The sequence below is a fragment of the Odontesthes bonariensis genome, chromosome 7 (genome assembly GCF_027942865.1).
Source record: "Odontesthes bonariensis isolate fOdoBon6 chromosome 7, fOdoBon6.hap1, whole genome shotgun sequence".
Taxonomy (NCBI): Eukaryota; Metazoa; Chordata; class Actinopteri; order Atheriniformes; family Atherinopsidae; genus Odontesthes; species Odontesthes bonariensis.
The window spans coordinates 4,601,583-4,624,392 of record NC_134512.1 but is presented as its reverse complement, the minus strand read 5'-3'; the positions used below and the strand labels follow the sequence as shown (position 1 = coordinate 4,624,392).

General features: G+C 42.8%; 1 protein-coding gene across 2 annotated transcripts in view; it reads right to left on the bottom strand.

The window, feature by feature from the left end:
- Window positions 1–22,810, bottom strand: part of cadps2 (Ca++-dependent secretion activator 2) — a 289,837-nt gene that overhangs the window by 250,153 nt on the left and 16,874 nt on the right. For both annotated transcript variants that reach the window (XM_075469290.1, XM_075469289.1), the window contains exon 2: window positions 5,517–5,630. In XM_075469290.1, coding sequence (XP_075325405.1) covers window positions 5,517–5,630 — 114 coding nt within the window. The remainder of the gene's footprint in view (window positions 1–5,516; window positions 5,631–22,810) is intronic.

The following is a 22,810-nucleotide window of genomic DNA, read 5'->3' as shown; positions in this document are numbered from 1 at the left end:
TGGGAGTGTCGCCACTCTCTTTTTACACCACTCTGGGTGTACCTAATAAAGTGGCCGGTGAATGTAAGTAGTTTAAAGTGATCATTTCAGTGGATTCAGGCTGGCTCTGCACGGGCTGGCTGCCTTTTGGCGCCAAACACCGACCGAGTCCTCTCCCAGGGACCGAACTGCCGGACTCTAGTCCACCGACTTTTGCATATCAATTAAAGAACACATTTTTTACATTTTCTTTTTAACAGAGTGGCATTCCCATAGAAAAAAACAGAAACATTGTCATGCGATGTCTTATTGATCACCTGGGTGAAGATGTGGGTGCCTAAGAGTTTGAGGCGAGTGCAACAAATGACTTTCAGTATTCTCTGTCAATCTGCTGAATACATAGTCAGCTATAACACTTTGACTTTTTGTGTCTATTGGAAAGTGTCCATTGCAAACCTAATACACCAAATATTATCTAAATTTAAAATGTATTACATATTAGCATCGCATTCAGTTCAAATCTATTTTATTTATATAGTGCCACTTAACAACAGATGTAATCTGCAGAGATAATGTTTCAGTTCAATAGTTTCTATTGTTTGAAAACACTGCCATGGTCTCACACACCCGTGTCTTACCTGGATGCTGTTTGCCATCATAATGTCCCACCTAGTTTATGGCCCCCCACTACATTAAGCCACCAACAGACATATCACGAAGTCCAGTTGACTTAATTCTATGTTTTTCCAACTTGTGCCTTGGACCTTAAATACCCCAAAATGCTAAAATACATTTCTGAAGTATTTCAAAAGATGCTCGTTGAAGTGGATGCTGGAAACCCGTCAACAAAGGTGCAACGACTGAAAAACAATGTAATGATATAGCTGTCTGTGGGGCAGATGAGCACAGATGAGACTGATGACCAGTTGAACCATGTGTGTAAGGCAGAAAACAGACCGTATCCTCAGTAATTAGTGAGGTTCTTCTGGACAGAAACTTGGACAATCTATGGCTTCATTTCATCCAACCACCTCCAGGTGTGGTCTGACTCTGATTGCGTGATCTGATGTTTCTTTGATTGCACATTTACATTTTGCATTAATATGCGTTTTATTTTTTTATTTGATCATTCCTTTGAGACATGATGCATCCAGTTTTTAATTTAGAGTTTTGAGGCAGTTTCACCAGAAGTGACCTGAATGTTGAACTTCTAAAGAAGAAAGTAGTTTTTGTGTTTTCAGTTTGGAGTATCTTTAATTGTGAGAAATGCATGAGTTGACCATATCTAAATGTGAAGCCAAATATGCTGCAGAGATAATTTTTGCCCTTGTGTCACAAATTGTGATAGGCCCATCTACTAGTCATCAATGTGTTTAGGGTGAAGATTACCTCCTGTAATAATATGCATCTGTAGCATATCTCTTTTTTTTCACGGCCATTTGAAAAGAAGCATTTTAGTTCAGAGGCGTTTGATCTTTGGTATCCTTAATTGCCTTTCCTGTAATACCTTTGAATGTGCTGAAAACTGGAAAAATTGGTGTTTCGCCAAGACCTACAGCAGCAGTGTAGATTAATGATAGCAGAAAAAAATACAATAGGGTAATGAAAAGGCAGTTGAATAATTTGAGGTCATTATTTTCTGCTTCCACTTACAATCTGGCATCTTGATGCTGTAGAAGCAGTTAGTTAAAAAGATTTGTTTGTTTTTTTCCCAATGTCTGAAGCTGTTAAACTCATGTAATGAAAACCCTCTGGCCTGATGAAAAGTCTAAGTTCCTCTCCAGGCTGTAAGGTATTTATTGGGTCAATCAAAACAATTTCCCTGGAGGAAAAAGAAAAAGGACATTCACAAAAAATAATGCGTTTGTGTGTGGAGGAAATCAGTCTGACACCTGATTTAACCTGCTGATTATCTAACTGTCCAGCCTCGTGTCAGGCTTTTGGTTTCGAGTCCAGAGTGTCCTTGGGCAAGACCCTGAAACCCACGTTGTCGACTGATGTATGAATCAGTCATACATCGGTGTATGAATGAATGTGAATGAATAAAGTATTTTTCTATTCTATTGTATACAGAAAAATGCTCATACCGCAGGGACGGTACGACAGAAACTTTTATTGGTTTTGAAACCTTGACTTTTTAATACCGTTGTATTCCTTGAAACCGGTAACCGGTCCAATGCCTATGTGTGAGTGAATGTAACATGTAGTGTGAAAGCGCTTTGAGTGGTCAGATTGACTCGAAATATATATATACACAAGTACAGTCCATTTACCATTTATCTGCTGATAATTCATTTTTGGGAAGCATATTTATATTTCTTACAACAGCTCTTTTTTAAAAACCAACAACTGAGTGAACGATAACACACCAAGTGCTGTGATATGAAACAAAATGCTATGCGGTCTGAATTTCACCAGAGAACATGTACTCCATGTCATCACCAATTACACCCCCATTCCTGTCAACTCTCCATTACTCCCCATCTTATAAAGGCCAAACTGACAAACATGTTATTATTTGATTTTTAGGAAAATGACAAAAATATATATATATATTGAGACTTCTAACTTAAATTAAATGCCATTCAGGGATATTTTACCCATATCATGCCTGAGAGTACTGCCTGCTTACCAACATTACTTTGCGCTGTCCTTTAATGTACATTCCAACGCTTTCTTTAAGACAACGTATAAATTACTTTAGAATGATATGTGTATGTCTCTGCATGACTCAAAATTATTTGTGAATTCATGGAAAATCCAACTTTATCCCATAGAATTCATGTGTCATGAATATAATCTCTTTTTACTATGCATTGCCTCAAGGAACATCTGTTCAACCACACCCTTTACAGGGGCTAAACAGCCTCCACAACACAGGGACTGTTTGCTGTTTGCTATAACTGCAAGGTTAATTTAATTTGTGTTTTGGTCAACAGATCCAAAGAAAAGACAACCCAAAAATGTACATCTCTCTGTAACTCCTAATTACTTTTACCTTCTCTGCGTCTCAACTCCTCAAAAGTATATATACTGTATATACAGTTTTATTATCATCAGCAGTATTTATCCAGAACAATTGGTCTTAGAAATGCAAACTTTCTCATTATCCACATTACATCTTTTGGGTAATGTATGTTGGATTGAATAAAGAAAAAAAAAAAGCTCAAATGGTATCATTTATATAAATTAAGGAACATGTTACCCCAGCTACGAGCGCGGTTCAGTGAGTGAGTGCCAGCATGAAATAGTTAGACAACTGAGGGCTGCAACAAAGTCTTTAGATACATAGACTTCTCATACATGACTCCTCTTCAATACAGTAAGCCACAATCTGTGCTAAATATATCAATGAACTGCAATTTATTCCCACCGCCATACCTTGCTCTTTTACAGAAGCTCTGTCTGCCATAAAACCTTAAATAACTTCAATCAACTAATGAAAAACAAAGAAAATTTCCCTTTTGTCTGTGCAAGGTGAAGATACTGATACTTTGAATTGTGCCGGACTCGAACTTAACCGCTGTTTTGTGCCTGATTTCTTTAAGATACTGATTTGCACCAAGTAGTACAATGTTATTCTTGAAGAAATTTGATCCGTCACCATCTCTGCAACTATAGATGCAATGGGATTTCTCTCATCTTGCACTTGATGAAAATTAAGGAGACAAGCTGCAAGTGGATGATAAGCTCACAATCTCATACCAGAAGCTAGGAGCTTCGGCAGGCCATGACAAAACTGAGACAAGATAGAGGAAGGCATTGACGCAGAAGACCGGCTGACAATAGAAACACAGGGTGAAGAGTTCCTCTCATAGCTGTCTTTCTTCAACAGTGCGGCGGTAGGAAAAGAGGTTGACAGGGCAAGGTTTGTCACAATATCTCTGTAGGATTTAGAAGATATGTTTCCATACAAATACAAATAAATCTTGAAGAAAATTACAAAAATATTGAAGTATCAAAATAAAAAGCAGGTATGAATCGTTTCTGTTGAAAACAGTTTGTGCAAAACTGAGCCTTACTTAATACAACATCTCCATGCCAACCAACTCACTCACAATGCAACTCCAATAAAGGGGTAAATAAACAACATTACAAAACTTATTACAGCAGCAAAAAACTATTTACTACATGAAGAAATGGTGACATAACTAATCTTAGAAGAGAGCGAAACCTGTCTTTCTATGTAGTCATCAGATTTCACTTTGATGTTATAAACTGAGGCTGTCCACATGTGACTGTTCATGCACACTGTTGTCTCTTTTGGAGCCTCCACCAAAAAAATAAATGAATAAATATGTTAAAAAGTCTCCCAAAGAGAGAAGATTAGTGTGCAAATTTGTTCTGTTTTCATCTGAAACTGAGAGAATTAGGAGCATTTTGAAAAGCAGCATTTTAAGATTGAGATTCGTTTTGGCTGCATTTGTTTAGTATGACTAGCTGCAGTTCAAGTGCCCTTTACAATAGTCATATACTATCCTTTTAAAAGAGAAGGCATTGCCAATAATAGAACATCTGTATGGAGCATAGAAGAGGTTTCATTACAGTATCTTTTTTTTCCAGAGGTTACAAAATTTTTAAAAAGTGCAATTCATCTATGAATAATTGCAATATCATGCAATTATTCACGATTGCTTGATCGGCCAACTGATAATATGAGAATGCAGACACAGTAAAGTTCATATCAATAATTCCGCAGAGAAGAATGCAAGTTAGTTAGGGGCTGCAAACAAGTGATCATGTCAAGGATGCATATACCAATGAACGAACACCACAAGCACATCTTGCTACATTTAATCCAACAAATATAGCCGGTTATAAACATTAAGGTAACGGTGTTTAGTCTACATCCCCAGATCTGGACACCAGGTCACAGTAGAAGGACGGCAACAGCCAGGCGTCTGGATGTCAGTAGGTTAAAATAACTAGGAGCATTTTCTGTATTGAGAAACTGTCTAAAAAAGAAAGACCACATCTCTAGAGGCCAGAAAATGTCTGCCAAACATCAAATGAAAGCTACATGCCTCACAAAACTGCAGCACACAATGCGGTGTTAGTCAGGGTATATGAAATTCTGAACAATAGATCATAGGCCAAACCCCAAATACAAGCAGGTTGGGAATGGACGCTAGATATGTTAGTAATATGGCTAGCTGTTATGGTAAACAAACCTTAGTAATTAATGCTAAATGTGCAGGTATTACAACAGCGTAGAAAATAAACAGGTAGCGCTATAGTGGAATAAAAAAAGTAAACAGACAATAAAGTGAAATCCATGGAGGACTGCTAAATGGTGATGTTACTGTGTGAGCATGCGAGTATACTGTGTAGTCTCATTTGAAATCTCAATGCTGCTATATGCACTTTGGTGTAAACACTAAAGTTGGTACTAATAACACACAAATTGCTAGCAGCTCCCGCATAATGTCATGACAGAAACTAAGCAAAGGGGAGTCCAGATCCCCTGAAACTTGTGAAGCCAAAACAAAGATTTGTGTTTGTGAACTGTGGAAAAAAGTGTTTCTCAGGGCGCTTACCTCATAGTAGCTTCTCACAGCATTACAGAAAGCCTCATCAGCCACAATCTGCGTTTCCCCATTGAGGAAGGCCAGGAAGCGCTCCTTCACGGCCTGCAGCTGCTGCTTGTTCACCTGAGAGAGACAGCACATTGTACTTTATTTCATTCCTCTAAGATAAAAATGAACATAGGAAAATTCAAGTGCTTTTGTATATTAATGAGAACTTCTGAACATAATCTTCATTCCTCTATCCCAGCAATGTCCCTCCTCAGATGTTTTGTGATACCTAAAACCCTAAATACACGACAAAAGAAGTTGATGAAACCTTGGAAGACAAACTAATTGCATCTCTGTTGCAGATTTTTCTGCTCATGTATGTGGCTCATCTGGTAAAAGGTCTTTGAACATTGCCCTCATCTCCTCTTTATTTGTGCTTCATTCAATTAGAAGACCATGGCTGAGAATTAAACCATATGGTTCTCCCAAGAGGTCCCCCTTTCAATTCTTCCAAATTTTGTGTATGCAGGTCAACATTCACCAAGGTCTGCTGGTAGCATGGCCATTTGATTGACATAGGGCGCAGTGTCACGTGTTATACACTTCTTTTTCAGTTGATATTTTTATAGCACCAACACCATGCCGCTCACAGATTCATCTGCCTGTTAATTGGATTAGTATAACCTGGTGTTAATTGATGCCATTTTTCTACATAAAAAACAAAACTAAGGAGTAAATATAATCCCTGATCAATCAACCCACCAGGTAATCTGACAACTTCTAGCATATTTATTCTTGGTGTTCTGAGGACAACAACATACTCACGTAAGTGGTGTGGCATCCAGTTACTACCACTCACTTGAAAGGGACAAGTCTGTAAGCTATAACAACATGATAATAAATTTTCCAATAAGCATAAATTTCTGCGATAAATGGGCAAGGTTAATTTTTACGAACTGAATGTTAGCCCTGCACAGTGGGAGAGAGAGTGAGTCTCTTTTTGTCGAGAAGTTCTGGCTGACAGTATTTAGTGTCAGTGAAATTTTGTGTGGTGGAGGTAGCTCAGGCTTTTCATCTGCCAATTGAAGGATTGGTGGTTCAATCCACGTGTAGTAGTGTCTTTTGGTTCATGTGATGCTTTCGCTGCATCCATTGGTGAGTATAGCCTATAACACTGTATAAACTTAGACATGCTGTATAAGTGTGTGTGATTGGGTAAATATGGCTTGTGGTGCTTTGAGTGGCCAACTAGGCTATAAAAGTCCGATTTAAACAATGCAATACATTTACCATTTGAAGTCTGTAAATTTGTCCTTCCAAAAAAATGTGAACTGTGCCCACTTCACAGCCCTAGGAACAACACCCTCTGGGAAATTTAGCACATTCACCTGGGGGTGTGTTTCTATTAATGCTGACTGGAGCCAAAGGAGATTAATACCAGCAATTGTTGCAGATATCACACACAGGACTAAAGCCTGATTTATAGTCGGTGACGCAACGCAAGACGCAAAACGCCTCACCTCAATTTTCTAAACTTCACGCAAGCGCAAGCCACTGGCTGCGTTCGAAACCGCCTAGTACTTGAAAACGGCATACTCATCGATCTGACAGTATTCAGAGCGTTTACACACAGTGCACTTCACTCCTGCCCGAGCCGAAATCAGCCGGCCTGAAAAGCTGATTTCCCTTAAGCTATAAACTCTGTAAATATATAACTTTAGCAACATTTGAAACATTTTCAGGCGAGAAGTAGTCGTTTAGACCCCCAAGGTGTTGAAAATCTGACAAAATACCGGCTATTTACAAGAAGAAGAAGAAGCATGAAACCAGTCGAAGAGAGACTTGCCGAAGAGGTCCTGGCGGTGAATTTCCTTTCATCGTATTAGGCTTGTCATTGAAAAAACCCGCTACTCCACCTACTGTCCTGGCGGTGAATCGCCACGCAGCACACGCAACCGCCAACAAAGCAAAATGACGCATAAACGTCTCGAGCCATTAACACAAGCACAAGACGCAAGCCCAAGGGCAGTTAAAAGAAGTATAACTCAGCCTTAAATGTCTATTAAACACTTCCTCGTTGCACTCAATAGCAAGATGGTTGTGCCAGAGGTTTCTTCCGGTTAAAAGGGAGTCGTTTCTCTCCACAGTCGCCTCAGGCACGCTCAGGCCGGGAGATTGGACCGAAAACAAAGTTTCAGTGCAATCTGTTGGTTTCCTTAGCTAGGAAATTGTTTTTGAATTGGCTCTATATGAACGAATTGGATTATTTTATGAATAATTATGATTACAATTAATTTAATTCCAATTGGCTTGAATTGGACTTTATTATCTAAGTGCCTTGAGATGACATTTGTTGTATTTGGCGCTATATAAATAAAAATGAATTAAATTGAAGATGCTAACAGGTTTTTCATTCATGTAAAATGGGCTTGGGGCGGCCTGTGGCGTAGTACAGCAGACGCCCCATGTACAGAGGCTATAGTCCTCGCTGCAGCTGGCCCCGGTTCGAATCCCGCATCGGACGGCCCTTTGCTGCGTGTTATTCCCCCTCTCTCTGCCCCCTGCTTCCTTTCTCTCTTCACTGTCCTATATAATAAAGGCATAAAAAGCCCCAAAAAATAATTAAAAAAGGGCTTAATTTTGATTTGATTAACAAAGAACACAGTAAAGTGCAACAGTCTTTCACCAGTAGCTCACAGTATCTTCCAATTATGCAAAGCCTATTCCAATTGTTTAAATAAATGATTGAATTCGTAAAAATAATTTGTATAACATTTCTTAAGGATTGATAAATGCTTGAATGCTTGTATTAATTCAAAACTGTTTTGTTGCTTTAGTCTATTCCAACGATAAATGTTCTAAATTTTTGCGTAAAAGCCGTGTATGAGCCATTTTTTCCTTTTGCATTATTTTTGTGTTGCTGTAATTTACCTCCATACCATTAGAGGGACTCTCACCCATTGTGAACGGGGAATCATTTAAATACCCATGGTGAACTAACACCGGCTGGGGCTGACAGGAAGCAAACAGTTTTCGACTGTGTCTCTGTGTAACTCGAAACTGTAAATGGTCTTGGAGAGAACTTTGTCTGAGTTTGTTATGAGTTATTTTCCGTTACGTTATGAAGGGGAAATAAACCTACACGTCTTTTTACTTTTACCAACCGAACTCTCCGTCTGGTTACTTTCGAGTGCATAAGCACACGTCGTAACGATTCATTAATCAGCCTCCGGGAATTGACTATACAGGGTTTAGTCAATACAAGCCGTTTAGAGAGACAGTGTAATTTGAAATATTTTATGCTTTAACTTTGAAAAAATTCTGTGAACTAAAGCATGGCTTCTTGGGCTGATGCCCTATTGTCTCCCATCTTGTCTGTAAATAGGTACTCCCAAGGACGTGAAACAAGCGCAGCAGCTTAGTACATATCAGCTTAAGCAGAATAACAAACACACTTTGTGGTTGTATAAAATCCTCTAAAACTCTTGTCTCTACATCCAAACAAAGGTAAATATTTACCAACTATTTTGTAACTGTAGGTACTGTAGCGGGTTCTGTTAGTAGGAAACACCGCCTGAGTGCCTGCACCGCCGCCCCGACGTGGTCATCAACGCTGTCACGCATCTCTTGCACCCGTCCACCGGGCGAAGCGTGCGATGAATTTCCCAAATCGCCTTCAGTGCGCGACAGTACGACACCAGTGGCACGTGTTCAAATTTGGACCGATATCTCACCTTCCAGACAGAGTTACCGTCACTTCCTGATTTGTGGGGGCGGGGCTTTTAGCGACGTCAGAAATGTACCACACCAATGTGTCAAGCGCTGCTTCGTAATAATGCACAAAAAATATGGTGCAGATCGGATGATGTCTCAAGGATATATAGCTGTTTAAATAATCTAGGGGGCGCAGTGGAGTGACACTCCAATATAATCCTATTGGGCTCTTTAGAGGTCAACAAATGTCATTCTTATCTAGTTTGGTGCAAATCGGATGATGCATTTGAGATTTAGAGCCGAACGTAAGCAAACGGCGAGGGATTGGAATTAGCCATTCTGCCACGCCCACACTATTTTGTAGGTCCTGACAAGACGCACAGGTGTGCTGAGTTTCATGATTGTCTGTGAAAGCATGGCTTGGGGCTGACTTTTTTAGATGTTCTAGGGGGCGCTGTGGAGGCATTAGGCCACGCCCATCAAATATTGGACTGCACACCTGTTGGGGGGTGGATTAGGATTGATCCCAGTGAGTTTGGTGCATCTCGGCTCAAAACTGTAGAATTTAGAGCCAAACGTATGGTAACGGTGTGGTGCCACTGCCACGCCTTCAACTGAAAACTGTTGGTGCTTTAAAGCAAGTGAGACCAACAAGCCTCCTAAACAAGCTCAAAAACTCAAGATTTTTGACAACTTTTGCTCCCCCATCCCTTAACTGCATACCGACCAAAGATGAAGTCCGTAGCTCAAAATCTCTAGTAGGAGAAAGTTTTTATACGAGGTGTGTAAATCTGAAAAATGGCCAAAATGTGCCCTTTGACCCAAAATGGCCACCTCCTTGTACGTTTTAGAGCATACCTCCAAGAGACCTTTGTTCTTGATTTGAGGCGATCTACATACACACCGAGTTTCGATCTCTACAATGTACGGTTCGGGCTATCTCACGTTAGGTGGCACTGTAGAGCTGTTTGGCGACGCCCATTTTCGAGTACATTAAAATCATGTGATTTCACGTGGGGGACAATTTTGGGTAAAGTTTGGTGAGTTTTCGAATACGTTTAGGCCTCCCCATTTGCGTTTCCGCGTGGAAAAGAAGTAAGAATCGGAAGAATAATAGTGAAATCCTGCAGATACAATAGGCCTTCGCAGCGCTAAGCTGCTCGGGCCTAAAAATTAAAATCATGCAGAGAAATTACTGTGGAAATGATAGTGAACGTAACTACTTTCTCCGACTGGCCATCTGACTGCTAACCTATTGCTTTATCTATCCTCAGCTGTAAGCTTGGAGTATCTGTAAAGTTGTGCAAAAGTTTTAAGTACCAACATTAAAATGTGCATGTATCACAAAACCACTCAAATTATGATCCATTTGGTGGGAGTGTAGCTCAGGAGATAGGGTGGCCATCCTACAATCAGAGGGTTTCAGGTCGGATTGCCAACTTCCCCACTTAACGTCATAGTATCTGTGGGTAGGATACTGAACCCCAAATTGCATCTGAAATTAAATAATAAATAAACAGATGGCATACCATCTGTGGCTGGACTCCTTGTTCCTGTGGTTGAAGATAAATCCTTATAGTTGTCTGCTTGAGATATTTACAATACTACAAAGTACTGAAGGAAGGATGAAAAGACAATACAATAAACAGTAATGCCTTAACTTGTAAATATAAAAACATTGGGCAAGATAAAAAAGTTATCCAACTGGGGCGGTCGGTGGCGTGGTGGGTTGGGCGGCCGCCCCATGTGCGGAGGCTGCGGTCCTCGCTGCAGCTGGCCCCGGTTCGAGTCCCGCACCGGGCGGCCCTTTGCTGCAGTGTCTTCCCCATCTCTCTGCCCCCTGCTTCCTGTCTCTCTCCAGCTGTCCAATCATTGAAGCCATAAAAAGCCCAAAAAAATATTTAAAAAAAAAAAAGTTATCCAACTGTCCAAGATGGAGGCAGGGGATTGCTTTATAAGTGTCCTTAATGTTAGTGTATACATGGAGTTTTTGCCTCTAGTGGTGCATACACACAAACAACAGTCAGAACCTTCCCTACTGCAACTTGCAGCCTCAGTGAAGCAATCCTCTCGCTAACCAGGGTGAACTCCAACACGGAGGCGTTCAGCAGAGTGCTTGTGAGTATCCCCACACCGGCCCGACGCCTCTTTCCATGGGCAACTCCAGAGTATGAGAGAGTTCAGCCCTTCTCCAGGAGTTTGGTTCCATAGCCAACGCTGTGTGGGGAGGTGAGCCCAACTATATCTAGTTGGTACTGCTCCACCTCATACACCCGCTCAGGCTCTTTCCCCGCCAGCCAAGACAGCCCCCTTGCATCTATGACAATAGAAGTGATGAACGGGCATACTAAACTCCAGCTTAGTAGCTTTACTTGGAAAATACATTTTCAAGATACCAAGATACTTAAGAAGTATCCCAAGATACTTAAACAGTAGTTTAAGTATCTTGGGATCTTGTTGTACAAGTTGGAGGAAGAGGTTGACAAGATCGAATGGTGTTTCGTCAGCAGAAATGAGGGCACTATGCCGGTCCATTATTGTGAAGAGGTAGCTGAATCAAAAGGCAAAGCGTTCAATTTTCTGATCCATCTGTGTGATCCAACACTAGACACGTTTGCATTTTTTATGCATATCCAGATTCAAGTTCAGAATAATCATGCATGTGCGTGTATCGTTTGTATGTAACTTTAAAGATCCTATGGCATGAAAATAAATGGTGGCTTTTATGTATTTTTATAGGCTTTAGTGGTCCCCTAATACTGTATCTGAGTTTTTTTCCCCAAAATTCTGCCTTGGTGCAGAATTACAGCCAGTCCCAAAAATGAGCTTTCCTTAGGATCCCCAGAATGAGCTGTTTAGTGGGGGTGTGGCCTTACTTACGCCCGTGGTACCTTGCGCAAATGTTTTGTGAATCGCTATGGCACGTAGATGGCACGGCAGCCCTACTAGCGAAACCTGTTGAAATTAGCTTATTTTGACAATATGACAAACTAGTTACTGAACAACTCTCCTAACACAGTCAAACATCAAGCAAGTGCTACACAAGACACAGCAGAAAAGGCGCGCATGAAGGGGAAAGCAGGAGTGAGGATTTTGACATTCTCAGCTGATTGCTCTGGTTTGCAAAGATGCACATAGCGCGAGTCATTTCAATCAGGGGAAAGGCAGATATCGTGCGCGCCACAACACCAACAGCAGGACGGCTATCAAAACAACAAATAAGTACACAACACTCGCGTTACAGTAAATGAGGTGTCCACTTGCATACCTCATGCTATTTACTGTTACATTAGCGACAGTGACCGAGCTATTAGCTGCAGAGCTAACGACACAGACAGACTGACCGTTTTGACTCTGGAACCATGAATGAATCATTATCCTGATGAAATGCACTGAATTTGCGGATTCATTCTTCTTCAGGAAGCTTGAAGTGGGGGGTTTTGGTCTAAAATGAGCGAGCTAACCATCTCATGGGCATGCAAACACCTCCAACAGCCCAGTTGGCAGAGATAAGAGCTTGCAGATGCTATTAGCTGCATAGCTAACCGTTAGCTAACGTTAGCTGCTAACGATACAAACCCTTTCCTGTGGTAACAAGCTATGTAACTATACTGTACATACAGGAAAGCAACACAATAATTAGGGCTGGGCGATATGGGAAAAAAAGTATATCACGATATGGATTACTTTATATCCCGATAGCGATACATATCACGATATACCACAACAGAGGTTGCATTAGACTTTTTCATAGTCTGTTATTTTAACGGACAGGGTCGAAAAAAATCCGCCATCGCCTATTTTAACCAGTCATCTCGTTTTCCAATGTGGGAGTCGCAACCCCGAACCGGGAACAACACAGCGCAACTCGGGGCCATAAGAGTAAACAAACAGCTTTGTGAATACATGCTCTTTTACTCGACATTCACAACTTTGAGGATGGAGTCCATTTTGCTGCGTCTGCTGTGTCTCGTTGCATTGCTTTAACAAAAACTGCAGATCTCTCTCTCTCACACTGACGTGCGTCTGCTCAGTGTTCAGCGCTTTGGTCACCACAAGCACTTAAAAAAAACAAAAACAAAGACGCGTGCAGAGATTTATCCAACAGATCAGGCTTTACCCTACTGTTTTTCGCGATGACAGTCAGGAAAGGTTGCACTGTCAGTACAACTAACAGAGGAAACAGTAGTTCTTGGTACTCTAGAAGCTGGTCTGCAAATAGCCATAGCACTAGAACCTCCCTGGTAGTTCTACTCTGCACGGCTACTAGAAGGCTAGGCTAGCTTCAGTCCATCGGCCACGACTCACAACCAGCACATGTGTGCTAAAATACCCGCGACAGTAAACAACTTGATTTGTTATCAGTACCAAAGCAGTGTAGAATCATTGAACACCATGCACTCGGCAGTGCTATTATTAAGTAAGCATGACTGACTTACCGGTACCCTTCCTTCAAACTTCCAAAAGTCCGTGAGCCTCTCTATATCCGTTCATCAATACGCCTATCCAATATTTTGTCAATTCGATCTGTTTATGGTCCTTGGTTATGTCAAACCTCGTCAGAGTGAGTGCTCCCTGTTTTGGTTATAGAAACCGCATAGGTGTGAGCGCTCGGTTCTTTAATATTTAGCTATGTCTGTGGTGCTGCGAGGTGCAGTTGAGCAAAGAGGAGCAAAGCAGACAGCTAAAACATATTGTTGACGTGTTTCCGACGCTTTTGCCTTGGAGAATATTTATCTTGTAAGTACTGCTATGGAGACTTAATTTGTTATGGTGGCGAAATGTATTCTGCTGGTTTTCAGTAGATGCTAACTCGTTTCATTTTCATTGATCTCGGTTGCTAATCGAAACTTAGTGATGCAACGCTTTGCTTGTATAGTGTTTAACAGTTGTGTTTCTGTCTGTAATTATTTTCAGTTTACAAAAAACAAATGAGAAAGAAGACAAGAGGACTTCATTAAAATACAGGAAAAGTCAAGCCTTGTGGTTTATTGAAGGACTTTTAATTGTTAGCTGGCTGTCTAGCTGTTCACAAGCATACGCACTGCAAGGACAGCACAATGATGAAAAAAAAAGTTTATCACGATAGAAAAAATAGAGGAGAAAGGTCACGATAGACATGTTTCTATCGTCCTCACGATATATATCGTCATATCGCCCAGCTCTAACAATAATAGAGCGTTAAATTACTTATTCGGGAATGAGATCCTTCCCCAAGTGAGAGACGAATGGAGCGGTGTCTGCAGTGGTCTCTGCACCGGCCGTCGTAGTGAAAAAAATCAGCTGAGCCAGAAGGCGAAGCTCTCGATTTACCGGTCAATCTATGTTCCTACCCTCACCTATGGTCACGAGCTGTGGGTAGTGACCAAGAGAACGAGATCGCGAATACAAGCGGCTGAAATGAGTTTCCTCCGCAGGGTGTCTGGGCTCTCCCTTGGGCTCTGTATTAGCCCAAGTTCTGGAAACATTCGTCTGTGAAATATTTGGCGCACACACAAATCTCTTCGGTTCTGTCGTCACTTTCCCAGAAAAAAACAAAATCTGTCCACTGGCTCTTTAAAGGTTCTGATGTAGGAGCTCTAAACAGACTTTTTACATCGATATACAGCGCAATGAGCTGGCCAAAGAGCTGTGGGCGGGGAAAGGCAGTTTATTGGCTCTGGGTGGAAACAACTTGCCTGGGCGAAAGCCGACTGTTAACTCCGTCAAACAGTCTGGAAAAACCCAAGAGGAATCCGTTTCCATGGAGCCTGGGACCTTACTCAGCAACTTAAATTCATTGGAGTTCCCTTAACCAATCAGTAATGTTTAGAAAGGACTTAAGGCTCTAGCATGGTTGCCGCGTCTGCTCGCGCGAGCGGTGTTGATGACGTCACGAGTTCGTGCCCGCCATAGGACCCTATATAGTGGCGCAAGTCGTTGCGCGCCAGTAGTTGCAATTTTCTCCGTCACAGAGGTGGCGCTGCTACGTGAAGGTTACCTCTACTCTACAAGCACGAAAGTGGAGAAGAAAACAATGCCGCTGTCAAGAGCAAGAATACTGTAATTAATGATACTGCTGCAGTTTTCGGATCATTTTAATTTTTTAATTCAGTTAAAAGAGGTGAAGGTTTGAAGCCCCCGGCATCAACAGAGTCTCTGCCCTCTTCTTTGCCTTCACGTATCTGTCCCGTAGCTTCTTCCACACATTCTTACAGAACTCTCCCTCTTTCCCAAAAGTTCTGCCCATCTCTGTGCACCAGTTTGGGGAGTTTACGTGCTCCCTGTGCTGTTTCACTGCAGTTTCGTACAGCTGCCTGTACAAACGCACCTCCTCACTGAGCCTGGTCTCACATCGGTCCATCCGGTTCGTTGTGCTCGGCGCCGCCAAGTTACAAAAATCGACTGGTGCACGACAGCGCGCTGCGCCGTCTTTTCAAGGGAAGCGCCAGGCCTGAAACGTCATTTTGACGTCACGGTCCACCACCGCCGTGACAGACGCGGCAACCATGCTACCGCCTTTAGGTTATGCGCCGAGGTTCATGCTTACTCTCGCGAGGCTCTAGCCCGCGAATCACGCTTCCCACATCCTCTTTCATTATACCGGTACCACAGCCATTGCCGGTACCATTTGATAAATCAAACTTTTCCCAAAGCCAGTTGGAAGGAGAGCTACGACATCCTTGCCACTAACAAAATTGACGAGGCATTCCTCTTGCTCTTGTTTTAATTGTATAATGCTCTCCAGAGTTGAGACAACTTCATGGATAGCTTCTAGCATTCTTCCGTCGCCATGTTTATTTCCGCTGCGGTTGAACTACAATTATATGGACTACAATGGACTCCGCGCGGGAGTTCTGCGTCACCACTCGCAACTGTTTGCTGATTGGCAAAACACTAAGCGAACCGAGGTAGGGGGATTTGGCCAGACTATGTGCAGAGCCAAAATCTTTGGGCGGAAGTACGTAGGATGGCGTCGCCAGGCTAGGAAACAACCTCCACGTCATAAGCGGGCACACATCATAAGCGGCGGCTTTCCCAATCAGGCCATCTGCATGGCCACATTTCCAAAGGCGGAGAATAATTTCCAGTGCATGGTTTAGGTCTATCGTCATTTTTAGCCACTGGGGGACCGCAGGCAGGCTAGATGAACTCATATTAATGTTAAACAACCTTAAAAAGTGAAAATTTCATGCCATAAGACCTTTAATAAGACATCTGTTGGGGATTTCTGGGATTGGTTATCATATGTACCTCGTAGAGGGTTAAGGATACAGAAGATAATTTTTTGCCTCGTATTTGTCTCCTGATTCTACATTTATCACTGGATACAACTAACAACAATATATGAGTTTTTTTAAAACATAGACCGATTGATGTGACCAGAGAATTATTGTCCCATGACATACCTTTACTCCAACCCTTGCCTAAGGTCATGAGATCTGGTTAGTGACCAAAAGAATGAGGCTGCTAAGTTTACTTCGAGTCAAGTCATGGCGCATGCTTTGCTGTAGCGACAACACAGAATTTGACACTTCTGCCTCATATTTGTTTGCTTGTCCTATCGTCACTTTTGGAACACATCAACATGACAAACTACAGCAACAAAATCATGTTTGGACCAGTAATGTTGCTTCTGATTTTCAACAGCCTTGAAATGGGGCAATCTACAACAGATTGTTTACTCACCTAGAGTCAAGACAATATGCTATCACTCCTGACCTCCTCGCTATGCAGTCAAACCAGCATATCCTCTACGTAGCTTCGACCAAGGAAAAGTGGTCGACGAGGAGGAATTCACAGCAGGATAAGGAGGCAGCCATTCAAACCACCTCTGCCCTTCCATTATCCTTGCAAATGTACGCTCCCTTCGAATTAAACTGAACCTGATACACGTCCAATGCTGCCTGGAGAGGATCTACAGGGACTCCTACATCATCGCACTTTCCAAGACTTGCCCAGATGGGTCAGAGCAGGACAACGAGGTAACCCTGTCCAACTTAACCATTATCAGGGCTGACAGAACAGCTCAGTCAGGAAAAATGCGAGGCAGGTGAATCTGTCTACACATCGACTACAGATGGTGTGTAAACATCAAAGTCCACCAAAGGATATTCACACCTGATCTGGAAATGTTGACCGTTTCCCTGAGCCCCTTCCATCTACCCCAGGAATTCCCCACTTTTGTGGCCAGCTGTGTTAACATCCCCTCAGACGCCAATATTATGTCTGCTGCACAGCTGGTAGCCGAAAATGCTAACACTATGCTAGATAGATACCCTGGCACACTGGTAAAGTGGTATTTTGACAGCGTGCTACCATAATTTCATCAGTATATGGGCATTCCAACAAGGGAAACAACTAGGGCTGACGGCAAATAATCGATTGGTCGTTGGTCGACCAAAAAAATTACCAGTCGACTAAATTCCATTGGTTGATTGGTCGCAGGAAAAAAAAAAGCCGCGTCTCGTCAAAGGGCTCCCGGGACTTTTAATTTGAAGGGCTTGACAAAGGAAGACGTCAAACAAATCAAAACGGTAATTTCGTGTCACAAGGACAGAATGATCAGTTAGCGCGTAACCCGTCCTGGGGTAACGTCCAAGAAGTTCGTTGCGCAGGGCACACTTTGCAGCGGTGCATCAATGCGGCTCTTAAAAAAGATCCCATTTGCCGTGTCATAGCAGCTGCCAGACGTCTTGTTGGACATTTTAAGAAAAGTGCCAAGGCTACAGCGGCTCTCACTGAAAAACAAATACAACAGAACGTTGTTGAACACAAACTCATCCAGGATGTCTCCACGAGATGAAACTCCACTGCATGTTGGAGCGCCTTCTGGAACAGAGGTGGCCGGTCACCGCTGTACTTTCTGACCCCGTTACCACACACAGATCACGGCCGCGCTGTCATCCTCGCGCAGCAACAGGTTTATTTATTTTATTTTGGTGACGTCTTTTCACATTTATGAGCATGGGCAGCGTGGCAGAGAGATGCATTAACATCTTGTGAAAGCAACTCGGTAAGTGTGACCATCGGCTTCAGCACCGACACTGTCTGTTATCCTCCATTGGACCGTGGTGAGATCCAAATCGCGGTCAGTATGTTCAAACTCCGCCTGTCTTTCTGATTATTTTTTGTGACACATTCAGAATGTCAAAATCTGAAATAATTTGCCCGTGTAAAGAGAGGGCAGACTTGAAGCACCCGGCTTGTGCGCTTGTAAAATTCTGCTTGTCAGCCAATGGTCACTAACGTCGGGTTTTTTCTCACTCTCCGACAGAAGAACTGAGCAGTCAATTGATTTTTGTGTAGGCTATAGGCCTAGTGTTTACACGAACCAGGAAACATTTTGGTAAATGCGCATAGATGCGGCAGCCGGGCATTAAAGGTAAATGTTGTTGTTAAAATAAAAAAAAAATTAAAAAAAAAATAAAAAAAATTAAAAAAAAGATTTTAATTTTTTTTTTTTTTTTTTTGGGGGGGGGAGGGGGGGGGGGGGTCGATTAGTCGATTAATCGGAGTAAATGACGACCACTGGTCGACCAACAAAATCCTTGGTCGTGGACAGCCCTAGAAACAACACTGGATTTGTGCAATGGAAACATCACCGATGCCTTCAGAGCCAACTCTTACCACCCACTTGGCTTTGCAGATCACAAAATGGTTTGTTTACTTCCGTGTTACAGATAACAACTCAAACGTACAAAGCCACAGTGCTCTACAATGGAAGGAGGTTGTCATCACACAACTCCAGAGTTCTCTGGCATGTAGGACATTTTTGAGGAAGACCTGAATGAGAGGGTGCCCACCATCACTGAGTATATCAAGTTCTGCATAGATTCAACCATACCAGTAAAGACAACTACTAAATATCCAAACTCTAAAGCACGGATTACTCCCTATATAAAACAGAGCCTGGGGAGAAGCACAAAGCCTTCAAACTCCAAGACTGGACTGCCATCAAGACAGCAAATTGAAACCTCAAAAACTAGGTTCCACAAGCCAAACTAAAAACAAACCAGAGTCTAACTTCAGAAATACAAATACCTAACAAGCTTTTCAGATGATCAAGACTAAAGGCTCTAGCATGGTTGCCGCGTCTGCTAGCGCAAGCGGTGTTGGTGACGTCACGATTTCGTGCCCGCCATATATAGTGGCGCAAGTCGATGCGCCAGTAGTTGCAATTTTCTCCGTCACAGAGGTGGAGCTGCTACATGAAGGTTACCACTACTCTACAACCACGAAAGTGGAGAAGAAAACAATGCCACTGTCAAGAGCAGGAATACTGTAATTAATAATACTGCTGCAGTATTCGGATCATTTTAATTTTTTAATTCAGTTAAAAGAGGTGAAGGTCTGAAGCCCCCGGCATCACCACTTTGAGTCTCTGCCCTCTTCTTTGCCTTCACGTATTTGTCCCGTAGCTTCTTCCACACATTCTTACAGAACTCTCCCTCTTTCCCCAAAGTTCTGCCCATCTCTGTCCACCAGTTTTGGGAGTTTACGTGCTCCCTGGGCTGTTTCACTGCAGTTTCGTACAGCTGTCTGTACAAACGCACCTCCTCACTGAGCCTGGTCTGACATTGGTCCATCCGGTCTGTCGTTGTTGGCGCCGCCAAGTTACAAAAATCGACTGGTGCACGACAACGCGCTGCGTCGTCTTTTCAAGGGAAGCGCCATGCCTGAAACGTCATTTTGACGTCACGGTCCGCCACCGCTGTGACAGATGCGTCAACTATAACTCCGGCTTAACTGATACAAAAACCATACCAACATCAACAGAACTTCTAGGGAACCAACAGAAATAAGTTGAACACATTTCATGACCCAAGACCTAACAGATGAGTGTCTTAAGGAACTAAATGCACTACCCTGCCTGGACCCCAACGGTCTGGCACCCTTTTCAGAGAGAGATGAATAAAGACAACTTCACAGATACAAGTTTAGAAAGAACGTAGTGTGTATAGACGTAGACGCAGTCTCTCTCTTCAACGAATCCAACTCCCGACCAGGTGGTGATCAGTTGACACCCCTCTCTTCACCCGAATGTCCCAAACATATGGTCGCAGGTCTTATAACACGACAATAAAGTCGATCATCGACCTTTGGCCTAAGGTGGCCTTGTACCAGGTACACCTATGTACCACCTTACGCTCAAACATGGGGTTTGTCATGGATAATCCATGACGAGCACAGGACACCTCTTGGATTCAGATCAGGGAGGCTGTTCCTCCCAATCACGCCTCTCAACGTCACTCCATCATTGCCAGCATGGGCATTGAAGTACCCCAGAAGAACAATGGAATTCCCAGGTGAAACCCCCTCCAGGAGGCCACCCAGAGCCTCCAAGAAGGCTGGGTAATCTGAGCTAATGTTTGGCACAAACAACAATCACAACCTTCCCTCCTGCAACTTGCACCCACAGTGAGGAAACCCTCTTGCTCACTGGGGAGAGCTTGTGAGTATCCCCAGCTCCAAGTGACTTCTATTATCTGGTACTGCTCCATCTAGGTCTTTTAATTGCTCTTAGTCTGACCCTCCCCCATGCCATGAGAGGGCTAACTCCAGTAAATTCGCCTGAAATAAAAACCCTAAATGGAATAAAATCACATGAGCACACTGGCGCTGTAGAGAAATGGCAGCCTTCTGGTTGCTCTGCAGCACCGCATTTGATATTTACTACTTTTCTTTGCTCCATCTTTTTTCCTACTAATTTCACAGAGGTTCTTTTAATATGTACCCCATGGATTGGACTTTAAAGACGTTAAAGAACAAACAGTAATCAGCTCTCTTGTTTTTACAAGAGATTAGCTGCTGGCTTTCAGGACAAAAACACTCGGAATAAGATACAACATACCGGCAGAGCTGAGGAGGAGATATCAAGGCTGCAAAGTCAGTGCTAAGCTTAAGGCACAACATCCTGAGGCCTTTATAATAATTTCTGGAGACTTTAATCACGTCACCCTGGACCCTACCCTGGCTACTTTTCACCAGGTTGTGGACTGTCCCACCAGAAACAACAGGACGACTGACTTACTGTATACCAACGTAAAGGAAGCACAAATTGCGCTTTAATGTTGGCCTGTTCAACTGCATTGTGTGGGAACCTGGCTGAGATGCGGATAATTCCTCGCCACTCGGTTAGCATGGCTCGGCTCAGGGTCGGCACAGTCCCAATTGGTTGGACTCTGTGTTGCGCTCCAACGCTCTCTGTCTCTGAACACATGCGCTCTTCGAATTGCACCATTTTCAAAGTCTAAAGCAGCCATTGTTTTTAATAGTATGCATTGCACCACTTTGTGCATGGTTTTATATCCACTCGTGCTATTGCAGACACATGGGTGTGTTAATTGTTTATCAGTATTAATTGTTCATGTGTCTCAAATGTGCACATCACAGTCTGAGGACTAATTGTTTTCACATTTATTTATTATAACAGTTTCCCAACATCACCTCTAAGTGTCGCCAAAGAATCAACAGCTGTAGAAAAGTGCACATGCCAGCCCTGAAGTTGGCGTGAGGCACCGCACATAATAATTTCTTGATACATCTGATCCAGGGGTCGTGTTAACCGAGTATTTTCAGTCATTGACCGTTTTTTTAAGACGGTGACGGAAATATCTGAAGGCCATCTGTCATTTTGATATATTGCAAATCACACCCCTGACAACTTGGTGGCAAGTGAGCATATTAATTAGCTATTGTCTCTCTTGATGCATGACCTCGTTGGCTTCACTAGGAAAAAAGTCACGGCAGCGTCTGAAGTTTCTTCAAAAATCCCATTAACTTTGATGTTCAGCCTCCAGAACAACATCAAAATAGCCATGAGAAATTGTCTGTCCGAGCCAAAAGTTCAAAAACTTATGACAATAGCCTAGCAATCCCACTCGAGACATTTAATTACGCACAAGCGGGCACACAATTCAAGTCCATGCGGACCACGAGGAGGTGAACTGTTCATATTTTAATTTTATCGTTCAAATGTAGCTATTGGGGCCACTGTCAGTGGTTTTATTACTGCGGAGGAAAGGTTACATGTAGGCTATACATGTAACATGTAGGCTAGTGCAACCTCTGATCTGATGGTTGACGTGAAAAAGTGCGAACGCTACTTTTTCGTGGCGGGGGGGGGGCAAAGAGACAGAACCAGTTCAACCACACTACACACCCCCCACCATCATTGCAGCCCTCTCCCTTCCTTCCCTCAATGCACCCACACTCCAACACCCCTCCAGCTGTCAGTTCCACCAATCTTGTATTCTTGTACCTCATGTACAACATGCTCAGGACACCTTACAATTTGCCTATCGGGCAGAGGTTGGTGTGGAGGATGCCATTCCCTACCTCCTACACCGAGCCCACTTGCATCTAGACAAGGAAATTGCCACTGTCAGGATCCTCTTCGTGGATTTTTCAAGTGCCTTTAACACCATCCAGCCCACTGACAGACCACAGTACATCAGGCTGATGGACATCACGTGTGACACTGGTGAGCAGGATAGGAGCTCCGCAGGGGACTGTGTTGTGCCCTCTCCTCTTCCCACTGTACACCTTGGACATCTGCTACTACTCTGAATTATGTCACATCCAGAAGTTTGGAGATGACACAGCCATCATGTGGTGTA